Here is a 21,902-nt window from a genome sequence, read left to right on the forward strand (position 1 = left end):
TTTCTAAAGGCCTCTAAATTTTAAACATGATCAAAACTTTTCTGGAAACATGCCCTCTGTCATCTGATTGATATTCCATATTTTTTTTAGCAAGTAAAAGGCCTTTTATTATAATTGTACAAACAACCTCCTTCAGCTCGTGCTTCACGTGTCTTTCTGCTGTGAAATCTGCACTGATTTTTAGAAAGTAATTCTAAAGAATAACTTTTATATTGTTAGTAATATTTGATTAACATTTACTGGACTGAAGCAACACAGGTTTAATTGATTAGAAAAATAATGAGCTCAAAATGAGCCTTGTTTTTAAAATTGTGCTTAAGCAATCGTAAAAAAAAAAAAACTGTAAAGGTTTTGGGCCTCTGAATAAAAATAAAAAAATTCTTCATTTTTTCCCTTCTCCTCAACTATGAGCTCCATATTCTCACAACATTACACTATATGAGCTACTACAAAAGCCTACTTTATCAAATATCATACACAACATTGTATTTAATTTCTGCTTGTTTATTGTGTTTGTTTCAGGTGAGCTCATTGGAGTGCAGTATCTGTTCCAGCAGACTGGTCAGTCACTGCAGGACATGAATCCAGACTCTGAGCAGACCGCAGAGCTCATTGAGGACCTCAGTGTGGAGGAGCGAGATGAAGATGAGGGCTTCTGTGACATCAGCGAGGATCACACCATTACAGATCCTGAAGCTGTTCTGTCACCATCCTCCTCCACACAGACACTGGGTTCTGCCACCCTGGTCACCTGCAGTGCTGAATCTGTACTGGGCTCCACATCCCCTTCACTGGTCCCTGACCCCACACATGGCCTCACACAGTCTCCTTCATCAGCTGAAGCTGGACCCTCAGGGACTGCTGTCTCTCCTCTCCCCTCAGAGCCAGAAGATGCTGGGCAGGATGATGATGATGATGATGATGATGATGGAGAGATGGTAAATACCACTCCTTTGTATTTCTTTCAAATCAAGTAGAATAATTCAAACAGTGATGAATTAACATCCAGTGCTTTGAATCCAGACTTTCCACATATTCTAAATTTACAAATACAGCCTAAAGTCATAAACAGCAAATATGCATTAAGTCAGCTTTATTTCTATAGTGCTTTGTACTAAACAGATTGTGTCAAAAGAGCTTTATGATGATAAACAGGAAAATAATAGAATTATGCTTTAAACAGATGTGATGTAGTAATTTCATTGTTTGTTTGTATTTTTTAATAGGCTGTTGACTACCAAAATATCCCGGGTTACCAACATGTGGACAGGCTGGCAGAATATCTGGTGGAGCTCCGGGGTCACACAGCCCTCAGTCTGACCAACCAGGAAGCCAACACCATAATTGCTCTTTGGCAGAACCTTGATGACCGGGACAAGACAGGGGTGGTGACAGCAGCTCGACACAAAAAAAGACTGCTGAGTGGACGCTTCAGGGTACCGCAGAGGCCCACTCAAACCCCTGGACTAGAAAGCACCACCAGATGTGTGCTGGGTGCAAGTGGCATAGCTGCTCAGTGGCCTGACTGTTGCCGTCTGGTGGAGACCATCTTCATAAGACTTTGCACTGCTCACCCTAGCCCCAAAAGAAAAGGCAAGGGAGCCCTGTCAAGATGGTCTCTGATCCTGCAAGACTATCGCAGGATAAGGCAGCTTGTACTGGGCAACGGCTTGGTGATGGGAGGGACGTCAATACAGCTGATGGAGGTTAACCAGAACACCCTGATTCAGTGGCACAACAACAGACAGAAAAAGCAGGAACTGTCTGTGCTGCTCCAGGGCATTCAGTTGCCTCAGCCCCTCCCTGAAGCTCAGGAGCCTCTCCAGGTTGCCAAGCGCCTACGCACAGAGTCAGAACAACCAGGGGAGCTGCACCAGTACAAGCTACCAGAGAGCACAGCAGGTCAGGCAAAGCAGAGGCAGACTGCTGTTGGGCGACCCCCTCTCAGGCCCAAGGCACCAGCACAGAGTCAGATGTTGGTTACACCATCAGCACCTGGATCATCACTGCAGATGCTGCCGAATATTATTATACCGGCAGCACCAGGTTTCCAGGGTGTGCCAATGTTTCAGGCTGTGCCAATGTTCCAGGGCATGCCAATGGTCCAAGGAGTCCAGATGGTCCAGGGCATGCCAATGATGCAGCCACTGTTACAGCCTGCAGTGGTGCAGGGCACCAGCTCACAGCCTACTACACCAGCTGCCATGCCCAAGAGACCCTACAGGAGAACTGTAGAGGCGAACACGTGCAAAAATTGTGGGCAATTTAAAACAATTGCAACTGGGCACAGCCAGTACAGGGGCAGGGTGTATTGCCCACAGACAGAGACCATTACAAAAGAGGAGTGGTTAAAAGAAATGAGGAGAACAACTTCTAAATAATGTATATATATATATTTTTTGTATATAGTATTATTTTTTTTTTGTATATAGTATTGTGTATATAGAGTGCAGTAATATTTAACATTTTAATTTTGTTTTTAAACATTATTTAACATTTTAAAATTGTTATTTAAAATTTTAATTTAATTGACCTTTTATTTTTGAAAACTTATTTAACATTTTATTTAATATTCATTACTGTTCTGTTTACATAATTGTAAAATAAAAACAATTTGACATGACAAGTGATTGCATTTTGACTTTTTTACTTTCACATAACACTGCAACAATAAAAACTTTGTATATATATATATATATAAAAAAAAAAAATTCTTATTCTTGTGACAGACATTTTTCAGCAAAATGGTTACTGTTTAATGGGTTGCATCTTTGTTCATTACAAATAACAGATTTGCAAATGTCTTGTTTGAATATAACCTAAAAATGCTTATTCAGATCAAAAATAATACAACTACTAAATAATAATAACACTGTTCCATTGGTAACTAATTACATATGTATATTTTATTAACACTGGAACATTATGCATTCAAAAAAGTGTTTATTTAATTAAAATATAAATATTACAAAAAGTTGTCTTTAGCTGGATTCGAACCCCGGTCTTGGTGATCACCTGCAATAGAAAACAGTGTAATGTAAATGCGCGATTTTCCCACACAAAGAAACTGGGAAAGTTATCACAAGACATATGCTAAGGATGGAATATCTCCAAAAGTCACATTTCACCCTTTCTTTTCTTCATTTTTTCTTTTCCTTCTTCCCCTTCTCTCTTTCTTTCTTCCCCCTTTTCTTCCCTTCTTCCCCACCTTTGTTGGACTATTGTTCCCCAGCTTAAACGCAGTGCCTTATCCATTAGGCCACTGGGGCTGTGAAAATCTAGCCCTCATGTGCCCCCATTAATTCTGCTTCAGTGACAACCAAAGACTTGGCATTTAAACATGGCCAGCACACAAAGTGATCCACTGAACGGCTACTTCGACAGGCCACTGGGGCATGACTCGTTTGCCCAACTAATTCTCCATCTCTTTCAGGTGGCTCAGTCAATGAGGCATTTAAACAGGGCCTACACACAAAGTTTTCTGAACGAATGACTATTACACCCGCTTTCCAGAACATTGTGCAGCATTGTTATAGTTCCAGGACAAAGAGGCTCCAGGTTTTCACAAGCGGGATGTAGAAGTTGCTCTTAATTTGGGATAAAGCAAGTAAATAAGCTAAGAAGCCTTAGCAGAGGATGGTTTCGATCCATCGACCTCTGGGTTATGGGCCCAGCACGCTTCCGCTGCGCCACTCTGCTTGCTGTAGAAAAGCTCCCATTCACAGGGGTTTTCAAAACGACTTGCGTTTAGGTACACATGAAGTAACACATGAAGTGCCTCTGGCAGAAAAGTCATAAATGAGATCAGGTGAAAGCAACAAAGGGTTTTTAGCTTTGAGTAGAGGCAGCTTTTCTTAAGGTAGGAACAGAGCATTATATGAGTAAAAAAAAAGTCTTAGCAGAGGATGGTTTCAATCCATCGACCTCTGGGTTATGGGCCCAGCACGCTTCCGCTGCGCCACTCTGCTTACTGTAGAAAAGCTCCCATTCATAGGGATTTTCAAAACGACTTGCGTTTAGGCACACATGAAGTGCACATGAAGTAACACATGAAGTGCCTCTGCCAGAAAAGTCATAAATGAGATCAGGTGAAAGCAACAAAGGGTTTTTAGCTTTGAGTAGAGGCAGCTTTTCTTCAGGCAGGAACAGAGCATTATATGAGTAAAAAAAAAGTCTTAGCAAAGGATGGTTTCGATCCATCAACCTCTGGGTTATGGACCCAGCACGCTTCGCTGCGCTTCCCAGTCTGCACCGTTAGAAATGGCTATACTCCGCCACCAAACAGTCTTGCTATCTTCTCTGTAGCACTACTTTTGACGACATCCACTCGCTTTAATCTCCTCACCCACAGGTTCCGCTGGATATGTTTACTTTTTTTCTGAAGGAAATCGATAAAATTCTACACCTTTTGCTGTATATCTGGTGGGCAAACACAACATGTTTTCGTCATAGTTTCAACTTTGATCAACAACAATGTTTTTAACTATGTAACTGTTTACAGTAGCCAGCTGGTTCTCTTCAGTTGGTCAGTAGAAGCCGCTCGCGTTCTGCCACCCGGAATTATCTTGGTGCCTATTGTTTACAAACATTCTGAAATGCCATATACATATTATCAAGACATTTAATATTTAATGGTATTAGATGTAACAACTGAGACAAATCAGACACAATTATTTATTCATTATATTTAATTAATCATCCAGCAAACTCACTCTCCCAACAAAGTTTCGTGAAACCATTCTCCAAGACTGCAACTAACATCCCTAGTGCAGCTAACATATACATAACATATATAACTCCTATATATAACCATTTGAGAAATATATAAACATATATCCATCTCATGATTTTTCTTTTACAGGGTGTGGCCCAAGGTTATTGTAGTTTTGCATTTTTAAATTAGTTTTTATTTTATTATCGTTTTCAATTTTGCTACAAATTTCAATTTAGTTTTAGTTAGTTTTATAAATTGTTTTGCTAGTTTTAGTTTTTATTTTGTAAACACATTTCTATTTAGTTTTTATGGACCCACTTTATATTAGGTGGCCTTAACTACTATGTACTAACATTTTAATTAATCATTTGATACGATGCACTAATTGTGTACATACATGTTTTTACATTGTACTTACATTTAAAAAAATACCTGCATGTTATTACATCTGTAATTAATTTCAGTAGTTACATTTGTAATTACACTGTTGACACTTCTCTTACACCTAACCCTACCCTTAATCTTACCTATCCCACCACACCTGTCCCTAACCCTACCCTTAATCTTACCCATCCCACCACACCTGTCCCTAACCCTACCCTTAATCTTACCCATCCCACCACACCTGTCCCTAACCCTACCCTTAATCTTACCTATCCCACCACACCTGTCCCTAACCCTACCCTTAATCTTACCCATCCCACCACACCTGTCCCTAACCCTACCCTTAATCTTACCCATCCCACCACACCTGTCCCTAACCCTACCCTTAATCTTACCCATCCCACCACACCTGTCCCTAACCCTACCCTTAATCTTACCCATCCCACCACACCTGTCCCTAACCCTACCCTTAATCTTACCCATCCCACCACACCTGTCCCTAACCCTACCCTTAATCTTACCCATACCACCACACCTGTCCCTAACCCTACCCGTATCCCACCTCAATATCAGTAAAAGTGTTTTGCAATACAATTTGAACACAGTAAGTACATTGTACTTATTTGTACTTATCGTTTCAGTTTTAGTTTTAGTAATATAGTTTAGCAGAGTTACCAGAACGAAGTGTAGACCAAATCAAGATTTTTAATTTCAGCAAAGTTTAAAGGGTTAGTTCACCCAAAAATGAAAATGATGTCATTAATGACTCACCCTCATGTCGTTCCACACCTGTAAGATCTCCGTTCATCTTCGGAACACAGTTTAAGATATTTTAGATTTAATCTGAGAGCTTTCTGTCCCTGCAGTCTAAAAGCAGTGAGCTTAAGTTAAAAGAAGTTCAACGTGCATTTCATTACCTTGTGTCATTTCCCATTTCACTGCCACGAACGCATTCTTTGTGAACAGCCGTTTAGGACTAGCGATGTGTTCACTGCACGCGTCGCGTCACAGGACAGGTTAGTTTTTCAGTAAGAGTTGTTAGTTTCATTTAGTTTTAGTTTTTCATTTATTCAGATTTTTTTAATTTTTATTTCAGTTTATGAAAATGTTTTTTGACCAATAGTTTTAGTCTTAGTTTCAGTTTTCGTTTACGAAAATAACCTTGGTGTGGCCTATGTATTAATTCAATCTCTGTTAGATTTATGTTTCAGAATTGCATACTATGGTTAACCAAAATCACGTGTATGGCATGTTTGGTCTCTATAAATTTGTACTTTGAAGATTGAAATGATCATGTATACGATGTGTCGATAGCTACGCAACATAATAGTATTACAAGAATCTTTAATAGTTTCTTCATCGACAACCAATCCAGATGCACAGGCAAATGAGCACGCTGAAACAAAGAGCCATAAAATCTCCAACAGAGGAATCTTCCCACTTGGAAGACTTTCTCATTGGTCAAGTCAACCCTGTGTGACTTCTCACAGACCTTAAAAAGAGACGCACAGATCCGTCTCTCTCTCTTCTTCTTCCTTCGATGGCTGCTCCTGCCTGGTTGATGGGCATGGGGGGACCCCACCGGGGCCTATGGGCAGGGCCGGCCCTGACCAATTTGCTGCCCTAGGCAAGATTTTACTTGGTGCCCCTTGTATCAAGGTTTAGCACTACATGTTTTCAATCTAAGTTGCGGAAACACTGGTACTGTTTTATTTTTTTAATGCATTGATGTTTTTTTATTTTTATTGTTGTTGTTTTATATGATGTCCAGTCCATTCTACCCCGTCATTATGTTCATGATATTATTATTATTTAATTTTTTTAAAAGGCTGATGATAGTTAAACTATACAAAAATAGCACCTACGCCACATTACAGCCTAAACACAAATAACAAGTAATTGCATCTAGCATTCATGCACAAACTATTGAGAACTAGCAAAAGTGTTTGTTTTCCAGTAGATGGCAGCAAACTTCCACTAATATGCACATTCATGTTTTCACCATGAATTAAACTGAGAAATTTAGATATTTCATGTGAAATGTACATAAAATGTTGCTATTTTAAATAAACCTGTATATAAATATCATTACTAATTTCGGCAAATACTTTTTAAAATGTCCATATGTCCCCTTAAAACTGCACAACTGTAGAATAAAAACATTAGGCTATTAAAAAAGTGATATTACATGCGTTTAAAAATCAGATATGATTTTTTTTTTTTTACAAAATACACTATCTGTGGCCACTGGAGAACCCAGAACAGCTGCTTGCATATAGTTTAAGGTAAAACTGGAATTAATTAGCGTACATTAGTATTTTACTACTATGCAATTAAATAAACTGTTCATTCATTACACCACTTTACCTCTGTCTTTACACTACAAAAAATGCTCTACTTATTTAGTATTTTTTTCTTGTGTCCAGTCCAAACATCAAAAAATTCTTAAATCAAGATGTATTTACTAGTAAAATGACAGATAATTTTGTCCTTGTTTTCTGGGGGAAAAAATCAAAATTAAGTGAGTTTTAGCTTAAAACTAGCACAATTATCTGCCAAATTGGGTGAGAAGAATTATCTTATTTCTGTTTGGGACAGAAATAAGATTTTAATCAGAAACAAGATTATTTTTCTCACCCCATTGGCACCCCATAATTTAGCTTGTTTTAAGCATAAACTCACTTAAGAAAAAATATTATTTTACATATCTAGTAAATGCATCTTGGTTTAAGAATTTTTAGATATTTAGACTAGAAACAAGACAAAAATACTACATAAGAAGAGCATTTTTGCAGTGTTTCCCTTGCAGTGCCTGCATCAGAGGGCTTCTGTTTTTTATGACACTACAATTCGGCAATCCGTCATAAATAATCAGGCAACTTTCACCGTGTCTACACCTGTAGCGAGCGGCAAGCACCCTAAAATATGAAAGCAATCCTGTCTACATTAGATGCGGCGAGAGGCGACGCGACACAACAAATTCCATAAGTTAAACTGATCGCGCGTTATATTTCTGACGCACTTCAAGTAGTTCGGCGGGGGAGATTGATGAGGCGGACCGGGAAGAGGCGGTTTTTTGCGCTTTATTTGGTCATATTTCAAATTAATATGAATAAAATAGTATCAGTAATACATTTTGGCGCCCCTATGGATGAGTGGCGCCCCTAGCATTTGCCTATTCCGCCTATGCCACGGGCCGGCCCTGCCTATGGGCACCGGCAGGCCTCAACCACAGCCTGTTATGTCTTCACTCTCCACCCAGGAGAGAGGACTCTTCCAAAAGGGTCAGACTCAGATTCCCTCACTCAAACTCGGAAGGAAATTGCAAACCATCAGCGCTCTTCCTGCCTCTCCTGGTTGCTGTGCGTGTGTGGGACAGGAAACCCGATCCCACCACATGGTCAAGGGCCGGCAGGCCCAACACCTCAAGTCCTGTGCAACTTCCTCCACGGAGTCTAAATAACTGCAAGTGCATCATATCTTCTTCAGTCAACGCAGAAGAAATCGATTGCAACTTCAACACCATTGGACCGAACTATCAAGACTTTCTCCTGTGATTTTACATCGGACGCTCTTCAACAGCTCAGGCTAAATGCAAGTAATCACTGTGTAGTTGGTAAAAGCAGTAAACCCCTTTGTTCAGACAAAGGAGCTTGTAGTCACCGATGGTTCTCCCAGGTGTTTTCACTCCTCTGTTCTGACCCGGTTCTTCAACCACTTTAACTTTGCATTTTACAAATGTATGTGTGTTTCGTGTGTAAGCGTTTTCTGTTAGTTTAGTTGTGTTTGTGATTTAGTTAATAAAATTGTGTACAATACATATCTGGTTCTGACTCCCTGCCTGCAAACAAATTGTCACTTAAATGATTGATTTTGTTACAGCGCTGTAGGCTTAGGAAGAATTATTTTTCTGTGGCCTTGAAAAATACCCTTTTTTTCTCAGAATTCATTAATAATCAATACTGAGTGTTCACAGGATGAATTGATTGATTGATTGTAACGTCAATGTAACTACATCAAGTTAATCTCATTAATTGATCCAAATATTCATAATTAATCATAATGAATAATCATAATGAGTTATGAATAATTATTAATATTTCCCCTCTGAGATAATTTGCTACATAGATGATTAGTTAATTGCATCTGATAGATTATACTTTCAATAAAACATTTGTAAAAGCTGTTTTTATGCATGTCTGGCCTGAGTTTTTGTTGCATTTACACAGTTTTGACCAGCAGCGTCACCAGCGTGTGGTGTTTCGAACGCTTTGAAACAGTGAATCATTTTGCAAAGCAATTGGTTCAATTGATTCAAAGCTTTGGAAAGCTTCATTTCTCCCATCACTACAAGAAAGTCCAGGGTCAAAACACAGGAAAAAAAACAACACAAATGCTCAGACTAGTACCCGAAATGAATAACAACACTTCGGAACTCCAGCGTGTACAAGCTGGGCTATATATAGCAAGACTGATGAGCATAATGCAGTTCAGGTGAGCTGTGACCCAGATTTCAATACTCGGTCAATATGAACGGGTGAGAGGTATGACATAGTTAGAGGTATGACAATCTAGATTTTACAATGTCCTCGAAACGTTTGCTCAAATGTGTATACTCATTGTTCATGGAGGGTTTTTGTGAACGTTTAAATGCACATTTGTCTAATGTAACTTTTAAACATACCAGTTTTTTATCATTAAAGATCATTGAAGAGAAGATAAAGTCACAAGAGACATGTATAAGGAACAAATAATACATGTAAGTATATGAAATATACAGACAAGCAGGTATAATAGACTTTGTTGAACCTATTGCATTACTGTAGGCAGGACTGTTCCCCTTCTGTAACAGCATTTCGTGTCTTTCTATTATTAACTCCACACATGCACTCCATACCATGCCTTTTTTAAACCACTGTCATCCAGAGCCTGCAGATTGAGTCAAACCTCAGAAAATAATGAAATATTTGACTTTAGAGGCTTGCAGTTCCAGTGAATTCCTGCGACAGCAACTGTGATTTGCTGCAATCACAATGAACATGTAAATGCTGCCTTCAGTGACCTGTTTGCTTACATATCACAGCTTGCTGATAATTTTTTTATTGTAATGTCTTAAGAAAGAGCTCTTCATTGAAAGCTTTAATGCAGAACAATAAGAACAGTCAGGCACAGCCGCCTACGCAGTACTTATATTTCTCATACCGCACTTCCTGAACTCCCCGCATTAACCCCGTAAATGCTGGTGCTAAAAAACAGCGAATCACAACTATTACAAACAGACTGCTATTTCTGCACATTTGGGTCAGTTCAGGGCTGTGACCAGTTCACACTTAAATCTGGTATTGGCCACTTTTAAAATATAATGTGAAGAGCCAAACAAGAAAATTGTTTACGAATTGAGCTGAATGTAGGTTTGCAGTGCCTAAAGACACCATTTTTGACCTGACCTGATGAGGCATGGACTCCACTAGACCCCTGAAGATTCATCAGACTCCAGGCCCCCTTCTTCTTCCATTGCTCCATGGTCCAGTTCTGATGCTCACGTGCCACTGTTGGTGCTTTGGGTGGTGGACAGGGGTCAGCATGGGCACCCTGACTGGTCAGTGGCTGTGCCGCCCCATACACAACTAACTGAGATGCTCTGTGTATTCTGACACCTTTCTATCAGAACCAGCATCAACTTCTAGAGCAGTTTGAGCTCCAGTAGCTCGTCTGTTTGATCCACACGGGCCAGCCTTCACTCCTCACGGGCATCAATGAGCCTCGGCCGCCCATGACCCTTTGGCCGGTTCTCCACTGGTCCTCCATGACCCTGTGGCCGGTTCTCCACTGGTCCTCCATGACCCTGTGGCCGGTTCTCCACTGGTCCTTCATGACCCTGTGGCCGGTTCTCCACTGGTCCTTCATGACCCTGTGGCCGGTTCTCCACTGGTCCTTCATGACCCTGTGGCCGGTTCTCCACTGGTCCTTCATGACCCTGTGGCCGGTTCTCTACTGGTCCTTCATGACCCTGTGGCCGGTTCTCCACTGGTCCTTCATGACCCTGTGGCCGGTTCTCCACTGGTCCTTCATGACCCTGTGGCCGGTTCTCCACTGGTCCTCCATGACCCTGTGGCCGGTTCTCCACTGGTCCTTCATGACCCTGTGGCCGGTTCTCCACTGGTCCTCCATGACCCTGTGGCCGGTTCTCCACTGGTCCTCCATGACCCTGTGGCTGGTTCTCCACTGGTCCTTCATGACCCTGTGGCTGGTTCTCCACTGGTCCTTCATGACCCTGTGGCTGGTTCTCCACTGGTCCTCCATGACCCTGTGGCCGGTTCTCCACTGGTCCTTCATGACCCTGTGGCCGGTTCTCCACTGGTCCTCCATGACCCTGTGGCCGGTTCTCCACTGGTCCTTCATGACCCTGTGGCTGGTTCTCCACTGGTCCTTCATGACCCTGTGGCCGGTTCTCCACTGGTCCTCCATGACCCTGTGGCTGGTTCTCCACTGGTCCTTCATGACCCTGTGGCCGGTTCTCCACTGGTCCTCCATGACCCTGTGGCCGGTTCTCCACTGGTCCTTCCTTGGAGCACTTTTGATAGAGACTGACCACTGCAGACCGGGAACACCCCACAAGAGCTGCAGTTCTGGAGATGCTCTGACCCAGTCGTCTAGCCGTCACCAGGGGCGGACTTACCATTAGGCAAAAGTAGGCGACCGCCTGGGGCCTGCGAAAGCCAAGGGCCCCCTAAAATGCTTGTTATATACGATACGCATTCAGTGCGGATGCACAAGCGGTTGCTGTGGTGTTCATTACCACGACAACCCCTTTTGAGTCCGCGTTGAACGTGCATCTTGTAGAAAGTGTAGGGGTGTCGGGTCTTATGATTTCCGCGATACCGACAACGCGTACAGGTTCACGGAATCCATTCATAAAAACAAACGGAATGTCATGGAATGAATGGCGCAGACGTGCGGTTTCGTTTACTACTGCAGCACACGCGACGCTCGCCTTCACAATTCATTCTCACAGAGACATAAAACATGCAGTAGGCCTATTCATATTTGAATATTATTTTCGCCGTTTAATATTCACATGCACTAGTAGTCCATATCGCGATTTGATTGAAGTGTGATGACTTGCATTGGATTTATTCATCCAAAATTTGACAAATTCCGTGTTAAAGAGTAAATTCCATTTTTATTCCGCGAGTCAGCGTTTTCTGCATCGTGGAAATCATTCACGAATCATCAGGAATTTTTTTTTCTTCTGGAATTTGGAAAAAAAATAAAACTGATTTCATAGGGCTCTACAAATGAACATAACATATGCATCTGAAGTTATAATTAAATACGGAGCAACAGTGCGTATTAATGTTTATTGTTTGAAATTGCACTCACTCATTTCTGTGAAGGACCCGAGTAGATGACGCATACACAGTTACTTTCCACACAGACACACTTCATTTTTGGTTGAAATAATTCTTATGTGTGTAATAATTTCCTTCAGTCTAATTTAAATTTGTGGGGGTGGAGGGGTCGTGCAGCAGCAATCATCACAACAATGAAAATAACCTCAAGGTTGTAAATGTGCGATTGTATAGGGCCCCATTCCTCTATTTTGCTTGGGGCCTTCACAATTTGGTCCTTGTCAAACTCGCTCAAATGCCCATTTTTCCTGCTTCTAACACATCAACTCTAACAAAATGTTCACTTGCTGCCTAATATATCCCACCCACTAACAGGTGATGAAGAGATCATCAGTGTTATTCACCTCACCTGTCATAATGTTATGCCTGATCTGTGTGTGTGTATATATATATATATATATATATATATATATATATATAGAGAGAGAGAGAGAGAGAGAGAGAGAGAGAGAGAGAGAGAGAGAGAGAGAGAGAGAGAGAGAGAGAGAGAGAGAGAGAGAGAGAGAGAGAAATTGTACAATATATATAGCCCTGTAATGGATCGGCGATATGTTCATGATATTTGCTCTTCTTTTGTGGTTGATGATATGTATCACATGTATCATGAACTTAGTCTTAAATACAGAAACTACACCAAACACTAAAGGGAGTGTCTTTTCAAGCACATGTACACACAACACATACAAAATGCCATGACATGTTTTAAACCGCAGCTGTGTTCTGTCGAAGCTAAAAGAGTTCAGTGACTTCAGACACAGTTACTGGAATCAAGTTTTATGTGTCTCGGTCATGTGACCTAGAGAAGTGCTGTGAAAGACATGTTGGTCCAGGAAGAGTTGCGTAACAGCATGAGATTGAAGCGTTTGCCAGGCCTGAAGTATTATGTGCTGATTACTGAATGTACTGTACAACAGAATCAATGATGCACTTTGTGTTCAAAATAGATCTTTTATGGATCATCTGCCTCGCTGACAGTTTAAATAAACAACTGAAAACACTTATACGCCTACTTTATATATATTATAATTAAAATATTATTTAATGAACAGATTGTTTGGCATACATACATTGGCCACACATAAAGAAGGTGGACTAAGAAGACTAAATTTAAACACTGTAAAAATAAAAAGACACCATTTGGAGTTTATCAGATCATTAATTTCATTTTATTTTGGCCATATAAATATCAGCAACTGCCCCAAATTGCATATTTTTGCTCAGTTTGGGCCTCTGAATAAAATGTATTATTTTTCCTCCTCAAGTCTGAGCTCCATATTTAGCAACAACAACAACTTTTCAGTTTCAGTTTTGTAAAAATGTTCAATAAACTCTTATATTTTTTTACATTCCTGTTCTTGGTTAATCCAGAATGTGTGGAAACATAATCCTTTTCTTTTGTCTTGTTTCTTTTTTTTTCTTTATTTATGTTCTTTTTTTGTACTTGGCGTGACGTCTGGAACAGATGATTCATGAATGATTACAAAACCCGGAAAATGGCCGCTTTATGTCTGGCTACTATAAAGAGGGGGAACCAAGTTAGACGTAACGTGACATATTTCGAAATACTAATATTACCTACTTTACTTTGTGAGAAAGCAAATTTATTTTTAATCTTAATTAAATAAATCGGATAAAGGATAGGCATTTAGTTGTTTTTATCCATTTCCTCCATATTCTCCGCCACGGACCCCCTCTGCAAATGGACCCGTCCAGCCTTTATTAGCCCCGCGCTCAGCGCGTGAGAGGAAGTGTGCTCGCCTTGATACATTACTCTGGTTTACTCCTCCGTAACAGTTGTCCTTCTTCAAATATTTCGGTAAGTTTTCTTTTAAAGTGGTCTTTTATGCTAAATATTGTTCTTATTTTCATTTTTATTCTAGTGTGATAGACACCGCGATCCATTTTTAAATAATTTCGAGTTTTTAGGTTTCCTACGCAGTTTGCGAAAAGTATTGCCTTTGACTTGCGTGGTTTCCAGTTCTGGATAAGTGTGGAAAATACTTGTTTCTAGACTATTAACCCGGTTCAGTTTTCTAAAAAATAAAATGAAGAAATTCTAAAAATAAATGTGTCGTGCGAGCGGAGTGTTTTCATGACACACGGTCGGTGATTGTTTGGTGCTCGTCGAGCACAACTGAATTAATGGCGAAACCGTTGGTCTTTGTTATAAGCGAGTGTCTTTAGAGCGAGTGCAGACTCTGTGTGGGCGACATTTTAAATGGATGCCGTTATGGAGCGCAGAACGTGCCACAAGAAGGGCGGAGCCAGAGGGGCGGGGCTTACAGAACTGTTCCGTTCACTCATTGGATGAGAAGCGCCACGTCTTCAAAATAACATTTCAGAATCCTCTATTGTGCAAAATCCTTATTAATGCGCATAAAGACTTCATTGTCTGTAAGATTGCGCACTGTAATTAGATAGATGTCCGATGTATTTTCTTTTAGAGTTAATTTATGACTCATTTTTGGTTTTAAACAATAGGGATCAGTTCTCCCATGAGTCTGAAAACATTGGACACCCAAACAAAATGTAATTTACTTGAGGTTCTGACTAAATGTTCTAAATTATAAATTAATTAAATGTTTATTGTGTAAAAACATTTGTTTTTGAACGAGTCTCATCAAATGCGTGTTATCGGTCCCTGCTGGCGTAATGTAACATACAATCTTATATTTGCAGTAACATTAGTTTAAATGAATCGCTATGAGTCTATATCCGCACTCTAAACTTATCCCTATCATTTAATGTTTGCACCACAGAAATCCAGCAAACTGTGAATCTGAATCAAACGTATCGTTTGTATCATTTCATCGTTTGCATATTTCAAAGGTTTAATAGACCGGAGGCGTTGTTTAGGAAAGAGATTGTGTTTGATTTGCGATCTTTTAACGGTTAATCGTGCTCCCTATAGCCCATGTAGTTTTGTATTTGTGCCAGACCTCATGTACACGTGTGAGTTGCAGTGGATTTAAAATGTTCTTTTCTTTTTTTTTTAAGGTATCTTTTATGAGTAATCAAAAGCAGCAGAAGCCAACGCTAACAGGCCAGCGTTTCAAGACACGCAAGAGAGGTTTGTCTTTATTTTTAAGGGTGGCTGGGGCAAGTTGGCACGTGTACTTTAGTGAATCGGGTGTGTTGAGTGTACTTGTAGTCAACATTAACACAAGACTATAGTAGAAGAGTAACTTGGCTGTTTTTGTAGCACTAAGGAATTGCAAACCCTCATGTGCCAGCTTGCCCTGGCCAATCCCTTATGAAATGCCCTTATCCTGAAAACAGTGCCTTAATGATGTACTTCACCCACACAGATGTGCTCAAGAGTCTTGCTCTGCTGTTCTGGTAGTCACTAAAATACCAGTTTAGTTTGCCGCGTAATTATCAAAACTGCCAGGTCTTCAAAACCGCTGTAATTAAACAGATTGTGTGTAATTTAGAGCTGCTCGGTTCTGGATAACTTTAGAATCACTTTTTGCTTTTTAAAATGGAGAACCAGATTCTCCCATGATTACGATTCAGACGACTGCGGAAATATTTCAGTTTTTTCTCACTTGGTACTTTTAAAGCAAAGTATTTGACCCATAATGAATTAACTTCCAATATCTATTAATAATAATAAAACAAATGGAAGTGATTTTACAAGTCAACCTGAAGTTACATTTGCCAGAATTTGTCCCAACATTGCAAAGAACCAACAGGAAAAGCATATTTGTAGTAAATTAATACAGACTTCAGCATATTCTCAATCACTAATAAAGTAATAACCTCCTGTTCTGAGCACTATAATCCTTCAGGCAATAAAATAAACATTTTGCTGTACCAAAATCACAGCTTTAATACAGAAATATAGTATTCTGTGCCAGCAGCTCCTACAGAAGCAGTGCTTGTGGACTTCAGCATATTCTCAATAGCATACAGCTGCTCTTATACACAAATAAATGATAGTCTAAGACTTATGACTTAACTAAATCCTGAGCACAGACAAATGTGCTGCTGTATACCACAATCAAAAACAGCTTTTATGAACAACTGAACACTAAACTAACATCTGCAGAATACAGACGCAAATCCTTGACCATCAGATTTGCGGTAGTTTGTGGTCCTCTAGTTGGCAGAAACTTGTAATATGGTTTGTCATGTTTAGAGAATATTTTGGTTCAGTTTGAGAACTTGCATATAGTGTGGCTCTTGTCCAGGCCACTTTCCCCTTTAACTTCATAAAAGCTGAAGTGCTTCCATACGCTGGCCTTCACGGCAGAGGGTCGGGTTTCTCACTCAGCCATCATGCGTGTCTTATCAACATTTTGAGAGAAAATTTGTTAGGGATGCATGATATTGGCTTTTTGCTGATATTTTTCAACTCATTTTGGCATGTATAAATGTATATATTTTTCCTTTGTTTGGAACCCACCATTTTGAACAACTTTTTTTCATTCTGGTTTCAGATTTCTGAGGTCTCCTTACTAAAAGGGTACTTGTTAAAGATAGATAAATGTTAATAGTTATTTTTATGAGTATTCTCTAAAAATAGCAAAGTCAGTAGGTTTTTTTCTCCACCCCAGACCGACGCAGTTGTAACCTAAATACTTTATTTGTGTATGTAATGTTTGTGCACATGAAGTGGGGATGGCATGGCATCAGTTAATGCTGTATTTAGCTTCAAATAAAAAATACAATTATTTTGGTGCTCCTTGGATTATTTTTCATCCATTTCATAAAATTGTATTGGAGATTAATAAACTGTATTTCATTTACAAGTGTCATGCTTGTGCTTTGACATTACTGCTTTATTCAGAAAAAAAAAGTAGCTTGTATTTATTTGTGTATTCTACTTTTCATTTTATTACTATAACCACAGCGCCCCCACTAAATAGGCTATTTATAACGTTCTATCAGCCGGGCACTAGGACCCGGAGGAGCTTCAGCTGCTGTGGAGGCTGCGCGCGCTAGAGAGTGATGCAATTGTGCTTGTTTTGGGCTAGTTTTGTTGTGAAAACCTGGCAATCCTGCGTTGATTCACAAATTCAAGGCAGCATTTAAAAACTGTCAATATAAATCACCATACATGCACTCAATCTGCTTGTTTTCACTTCAAGAATGAGCACACGGCTGACATGATCGTATCGCTATTGCACTCCTTGCGCACGTGGGTTATTGCAGGCTCATATCAACACGTTATCATATTGGCATAATTTTGCATATCGGCCATTTTATATTAAGCATTTATCGTCCAATGTCGTGCCGATAATATCATGCATCCCTAGCTGCAAATTTATTTTAAATGAGTTCTTAATAATTTTTCATAAATCGGGTTGAATTATTCAATGACTCATAAACGTAACCATTGATACTATCGTTATTTGAAGTGCCAAGTTACTTTCTAAAGGGGAATCTCTTAATTAATTATCCCCACTCTATCACTACTGTAGACGTCAGGGTTTATATCCAAACTATAACATTTGTCAAAGGTTTCATGAAGACTAGCAAATCATTGCTTTTTTTTTATTTAATGATTAATCATGCAGCTCTGGCGTCGTTGGACTTTACTCTGAGATCTAGGCTCTGACAGCTAGTCTAGGCACGTATGTTTCACCTCGCGCCTCATTTCTGCCTTCTCTTCCGTCTGAACAGATGAAAAGGAGAGATTTGACCCTACACAGTTTCAAGAGCACATTGTACAAGGACTAAATCAAACTGGCACCGATTTGGAGGCTGTTGCCAAGTTCCTAGATTCCTCTGGAGCCAAGCTTGATTATCGGCGCTATGCAGAAACCCTGTTTGACATCCTGGTGGCTGGTGGAATGCTGGGTAAGCTGCGTTCAGCTCATTTGAGTGGCTTTGTTTCAGCAGTGAACTGTAGTTTTGACTAGAGCGTGTCCATCTTGTGCTCCTCAGCTCCGGGAGGCGCCATATCCGACGACATGACTCGGACTAACTTCTGTCTGTTCACAGCACAAGAAGATGTTAAGACCATGAGAGCGTACGCTCAGGTATGTGACGTCTCTGTTAGGGAATGGGGGAAGATGCTGTGTAAAAAATGAGACCTTCTCAAACTGACTTCCTATTTTAGGTTTTTAACAAGTTAATCCGGCGTTACAAGTACCTGGAGAAGGGGTTCGAAGAGGAGATCAAAAAGGTAACTTGAGCTTAATGTCAGCTTATACATTTTTGGACTTGTAAAGACAAAAGCCTGACGTTTTTGTGCCATTTTTCTCTCCCCAGTTGCTCCTGTTCTTAAAAGGGTTCAGAGTCCGAGCGCAACAAGCTTGCCATGGTTACTGGCATTTTACTGGCTAACGGGAGCATATCCGCTTCAATCCTTGGCAGCCTCTTCAATGACAACTTGGTCAAAGAAGGTGCGTCCGACACATGGTCAGGCCTTCTCTGATTTGCTCTTCATGTACTAAATGTGTTGTCTTTTATAGGTGTGTCTCCAGCCTTTGCGGTGAACCTGTTCAAATCGTGGATCACTGAGAAGGACATTAACTCTGTGGCTTGCAGTCTGCGTAAGGTCAGCATGGACAACCGGCTGATGGTGAGTGTTAATGATCGCACACCACATGATGAACCCGCTCTGGTATAAGCAGCGGCGCCTCACCAACCCGTCTGTCTCTTCTCTCGCAGGAGCTGTTTCCGGTGAACAAGCGCAGCTACGAGCACTTCTCGAAGTACTTCACTGACGCTGGGCTGCAGGAGCTCTCTGATTTTGCACGCAACCAGCGGTCGCTAGGAGCTCGCAAGGAGCTTCAGAAAGAGCTCCAGGAGCAGATGGCTCTCGGGGTTTCTTTCACAGAGGTCCGTGAAGACCCTTCTACTCCTGTCGTTTTGGTTCAGAATGGGCGTTTCAAGACTCCTAATCTCTGATTTGTGTGTTCAGATTATTGCCAGTTGTAAAGAGGAAATGAAGCGGAGCAGCATCTCTGAGCAGAAGATGATCGGGATTATGTGGACCAGCATCATGAGCTTGATGGAATGGAATAAGAAGGAGGAGCTGGTCGCTGAGCAGTCCATCAAACACTTGAAGGTATCTAGACTTGAGAAACGTCTACATTATACCGGATACACTTTGAGCGTCTCGTGCTTTTCCAGACGCTTCTCGTCCAATGAATATCTAATAAAACACAATAAAAGCTGACTAAGATGATTCCCAGACATAAAGAAAATCTCTAGACAAGTAAATGAATTCCATTTGAATGGGTCTAATAATTGAAATAACCTATGCAATTTATTAATTACCTTTTTTAGGTCCCTATGAAATATTTTTCTCATTCCCTTTTTTTTTTTCTTGTGTTCTGGATTCCAATTTGGTTGAATTTCATTTTTTTTAATAATCAAAAAGCATGTCTTAACTGAATTCATGAACCATTAATTTTAATTAACCAAATTTAATTTTAATTCTGGCAATATAGGCATAAAACAAACTATCTCTTATATGACTATGGAATGAAAATGGTATATTCTATGAAAGTTAAACAGAGTTTAGTCAAAGGGCTGCACATCCAAGCTTTACTGTTAAAATTAAAACAAGGAAAGTTGTGCTCCTTAATAGTTGATAATTTAGTGTTATTACATTGAGCCATAAATATAATGTACAGTAGAATTTGGCGGTCACAATTTATTCACGTTAAACTTTTATTTTGACAGGTTGCCGTGAAGACCTTAAACTCTTTAAGAGTTTTCTTAAATTTAAATGGTAAAATGCTCATGAAGTGACTCAGAGCGGATCTGGAGCTGCACTCATATAGTGAGACACACAGGAGTGTGACATGAAATGGTTCACGCAGAACGTGCAGGATTCATAGAAGTGTTTTTTGCGACTTTAATATTCACATGTTAGTCACGTTCTGTGGCATTTATACAGTAAATTCAGTTATGACTGATTTCTGCGATGACTGAATCCAGAGCCCTACTTGTTGCGCAATCACTTTATTAGCAAATTATCCCATCACTTATCACTGGTGCAGGCGTTCCATTAATGGTCTAAAAGCCATTACCCTCATGTTTTGCCAAATGAAGACTGTGCAAAGTAACATGACATGGCGCAATTTTATTTCGAAACATTTATTTTTGTAGTTTGAGAACCTGATTCTATATGCTTTGTCAATACCGCTGAACCTGTTAATACTGTGACGGACCACATTAATGACTTTGTGTTGGTCTTTGTCAGCAACACAGCCCTCTCCTGAAGGCCTTCACCACACAGGGCCTTTCTGAGCTCACGCTCCTGCTGAGGGTTCAGGAGTACTGCTACGACAACATCCACTTCATGAACGCCTTCCAGAAGATCGTTCTGCTGCTCTACAAAGGTAGAGTTCCTCCAATCCTGACTTCAGGGCTTCTGGGGAGCTTTAATGGAGTCGTTGCTAAACCTGGTTTGCTGCTTGTCCTCCTCTAGTGAACGTTGTGAGTGAAGAGGCCATTCTGAAGTGGTATACTGAAGCTCACCTTGCCAAAGGAAAGGGTTATTTCCTGGACCAGATGAAGAAGTTTGTGGAGTGGCTGAAGAGTGCGGAAGAGGGTGAGTCTCAGTTGCTCTGCAGGAGGGATCTGCCTCTGTATCTTCATGTGTCTTTGCTCATGTTTAATGCGACTCTCACCTGTTTCAGAATCTGAGTCTGAGGAGGAAACGGAGACTGGAGACTGAAGCCACATCGGCTGCCAGAATGGGCTTTCCTGTATTTTGAAGCTGAAGGGTCCAGATCATTTAAGGGCTTAACTGAACCGTTTTTAAAGTCTTGATTTGTTCTGTAGAGCCTGGTTTTATAAGACCTTTTTATCAAGATGTTAGTTGGCTTTGTTCTGGATATTGATGTACTAGCGGTGTGACCTTTTTTTTTTTATCTTTCATTTCAACTTGATTCTAGAAAAATAAAGAATATAGTTCAAGTTCTGCTTCAGTAGTTCTTTCACCCTAAAAAAGGGCAAGACCGTAAAGAGACATCAGACCATTAGTTTATTGCCATTTTCTGTCTTGGAAAATATTCTAAAATTAGCTTAACATGATAAATGGTGTATGAATAAAGTAAACCCATGTTTCTTCAGTCCAGTAAATGTTTCTTATGTTTTAATTTATTAAAATCATTAAAGATTTTAGTGCAAAAAAGACTGACTTTGATGCATTATCTGTCAGAGGGACTGAAGCTAGATTGTGTACAACAGGTTTTGGTTATTGATCACTTGTAGGTCCTAGATATTTGTCTTAAATTATACAATAGTCTAATATATGTAGGGCTGCACCGATACCATTTAAGGTACGAGTGGCAGTTTTCCAAGCACAATAGTGAGACTAAAGAATGTAGGACATCTTTACTCAAAGTATTATGTGTTTATCACAAACGTAAAGCGCACATTTCAGTGTCCAATAACCTTCAAAGGCCATAATTGTCATTAAAAGC

General features: G+C 40.1%; 1 protein-coding gene across 1 annotated transcript; it reads left to right on the top strand.

Moving 5' to 3' along the window:
• Nucleotides 1–14,260: 14,260 nt before the first annotated feature.
• Nucleotides 14,261–21,393, top strand: bzw1b (basic leucine zipper and W2 domains 1b). The gene is given in 13 exon segments (XM_079821062.1): nucleotides 14,261–14,326; nucleotides 15,508–15,580; nucleotides 18,139–18,315; nucleotides 18,403–18,497; nucleotides 18,578–18,643; nucleotides 18,730–18,752; nucleotides 18,754–18,863; nucleotides 18,933–19,042; nucleotides 19,132–19,302; nucleotides 19,385–19,531; nucleotides 20,675–20,813; nucleotides 20,903–21,025; nucleotides 21,114–21,393. Coding segments are annotated over 12 exon segments (1,263 nt in total). The 5' UTR covers nucleotides 14,261–14,326; nucleotides 15,508–15,516; the 3' UTR covers nucleotides 21,152–21,393.
• Nucleotides 21,394–21,902: the final 509 nt, after the last annotated feature.

The sequence above is a fragment of the Gobio gobio genome (assembly GCF_949357685.1).
Source record: "Gobio gobio genome assembly, chromosome: 7".
Lineage (NCBI taxonomy): Eukaryota > Metazoa > Chordata > Actinopteri > Cypriniformes > Gobionidae > Gobio > Gobio gobio.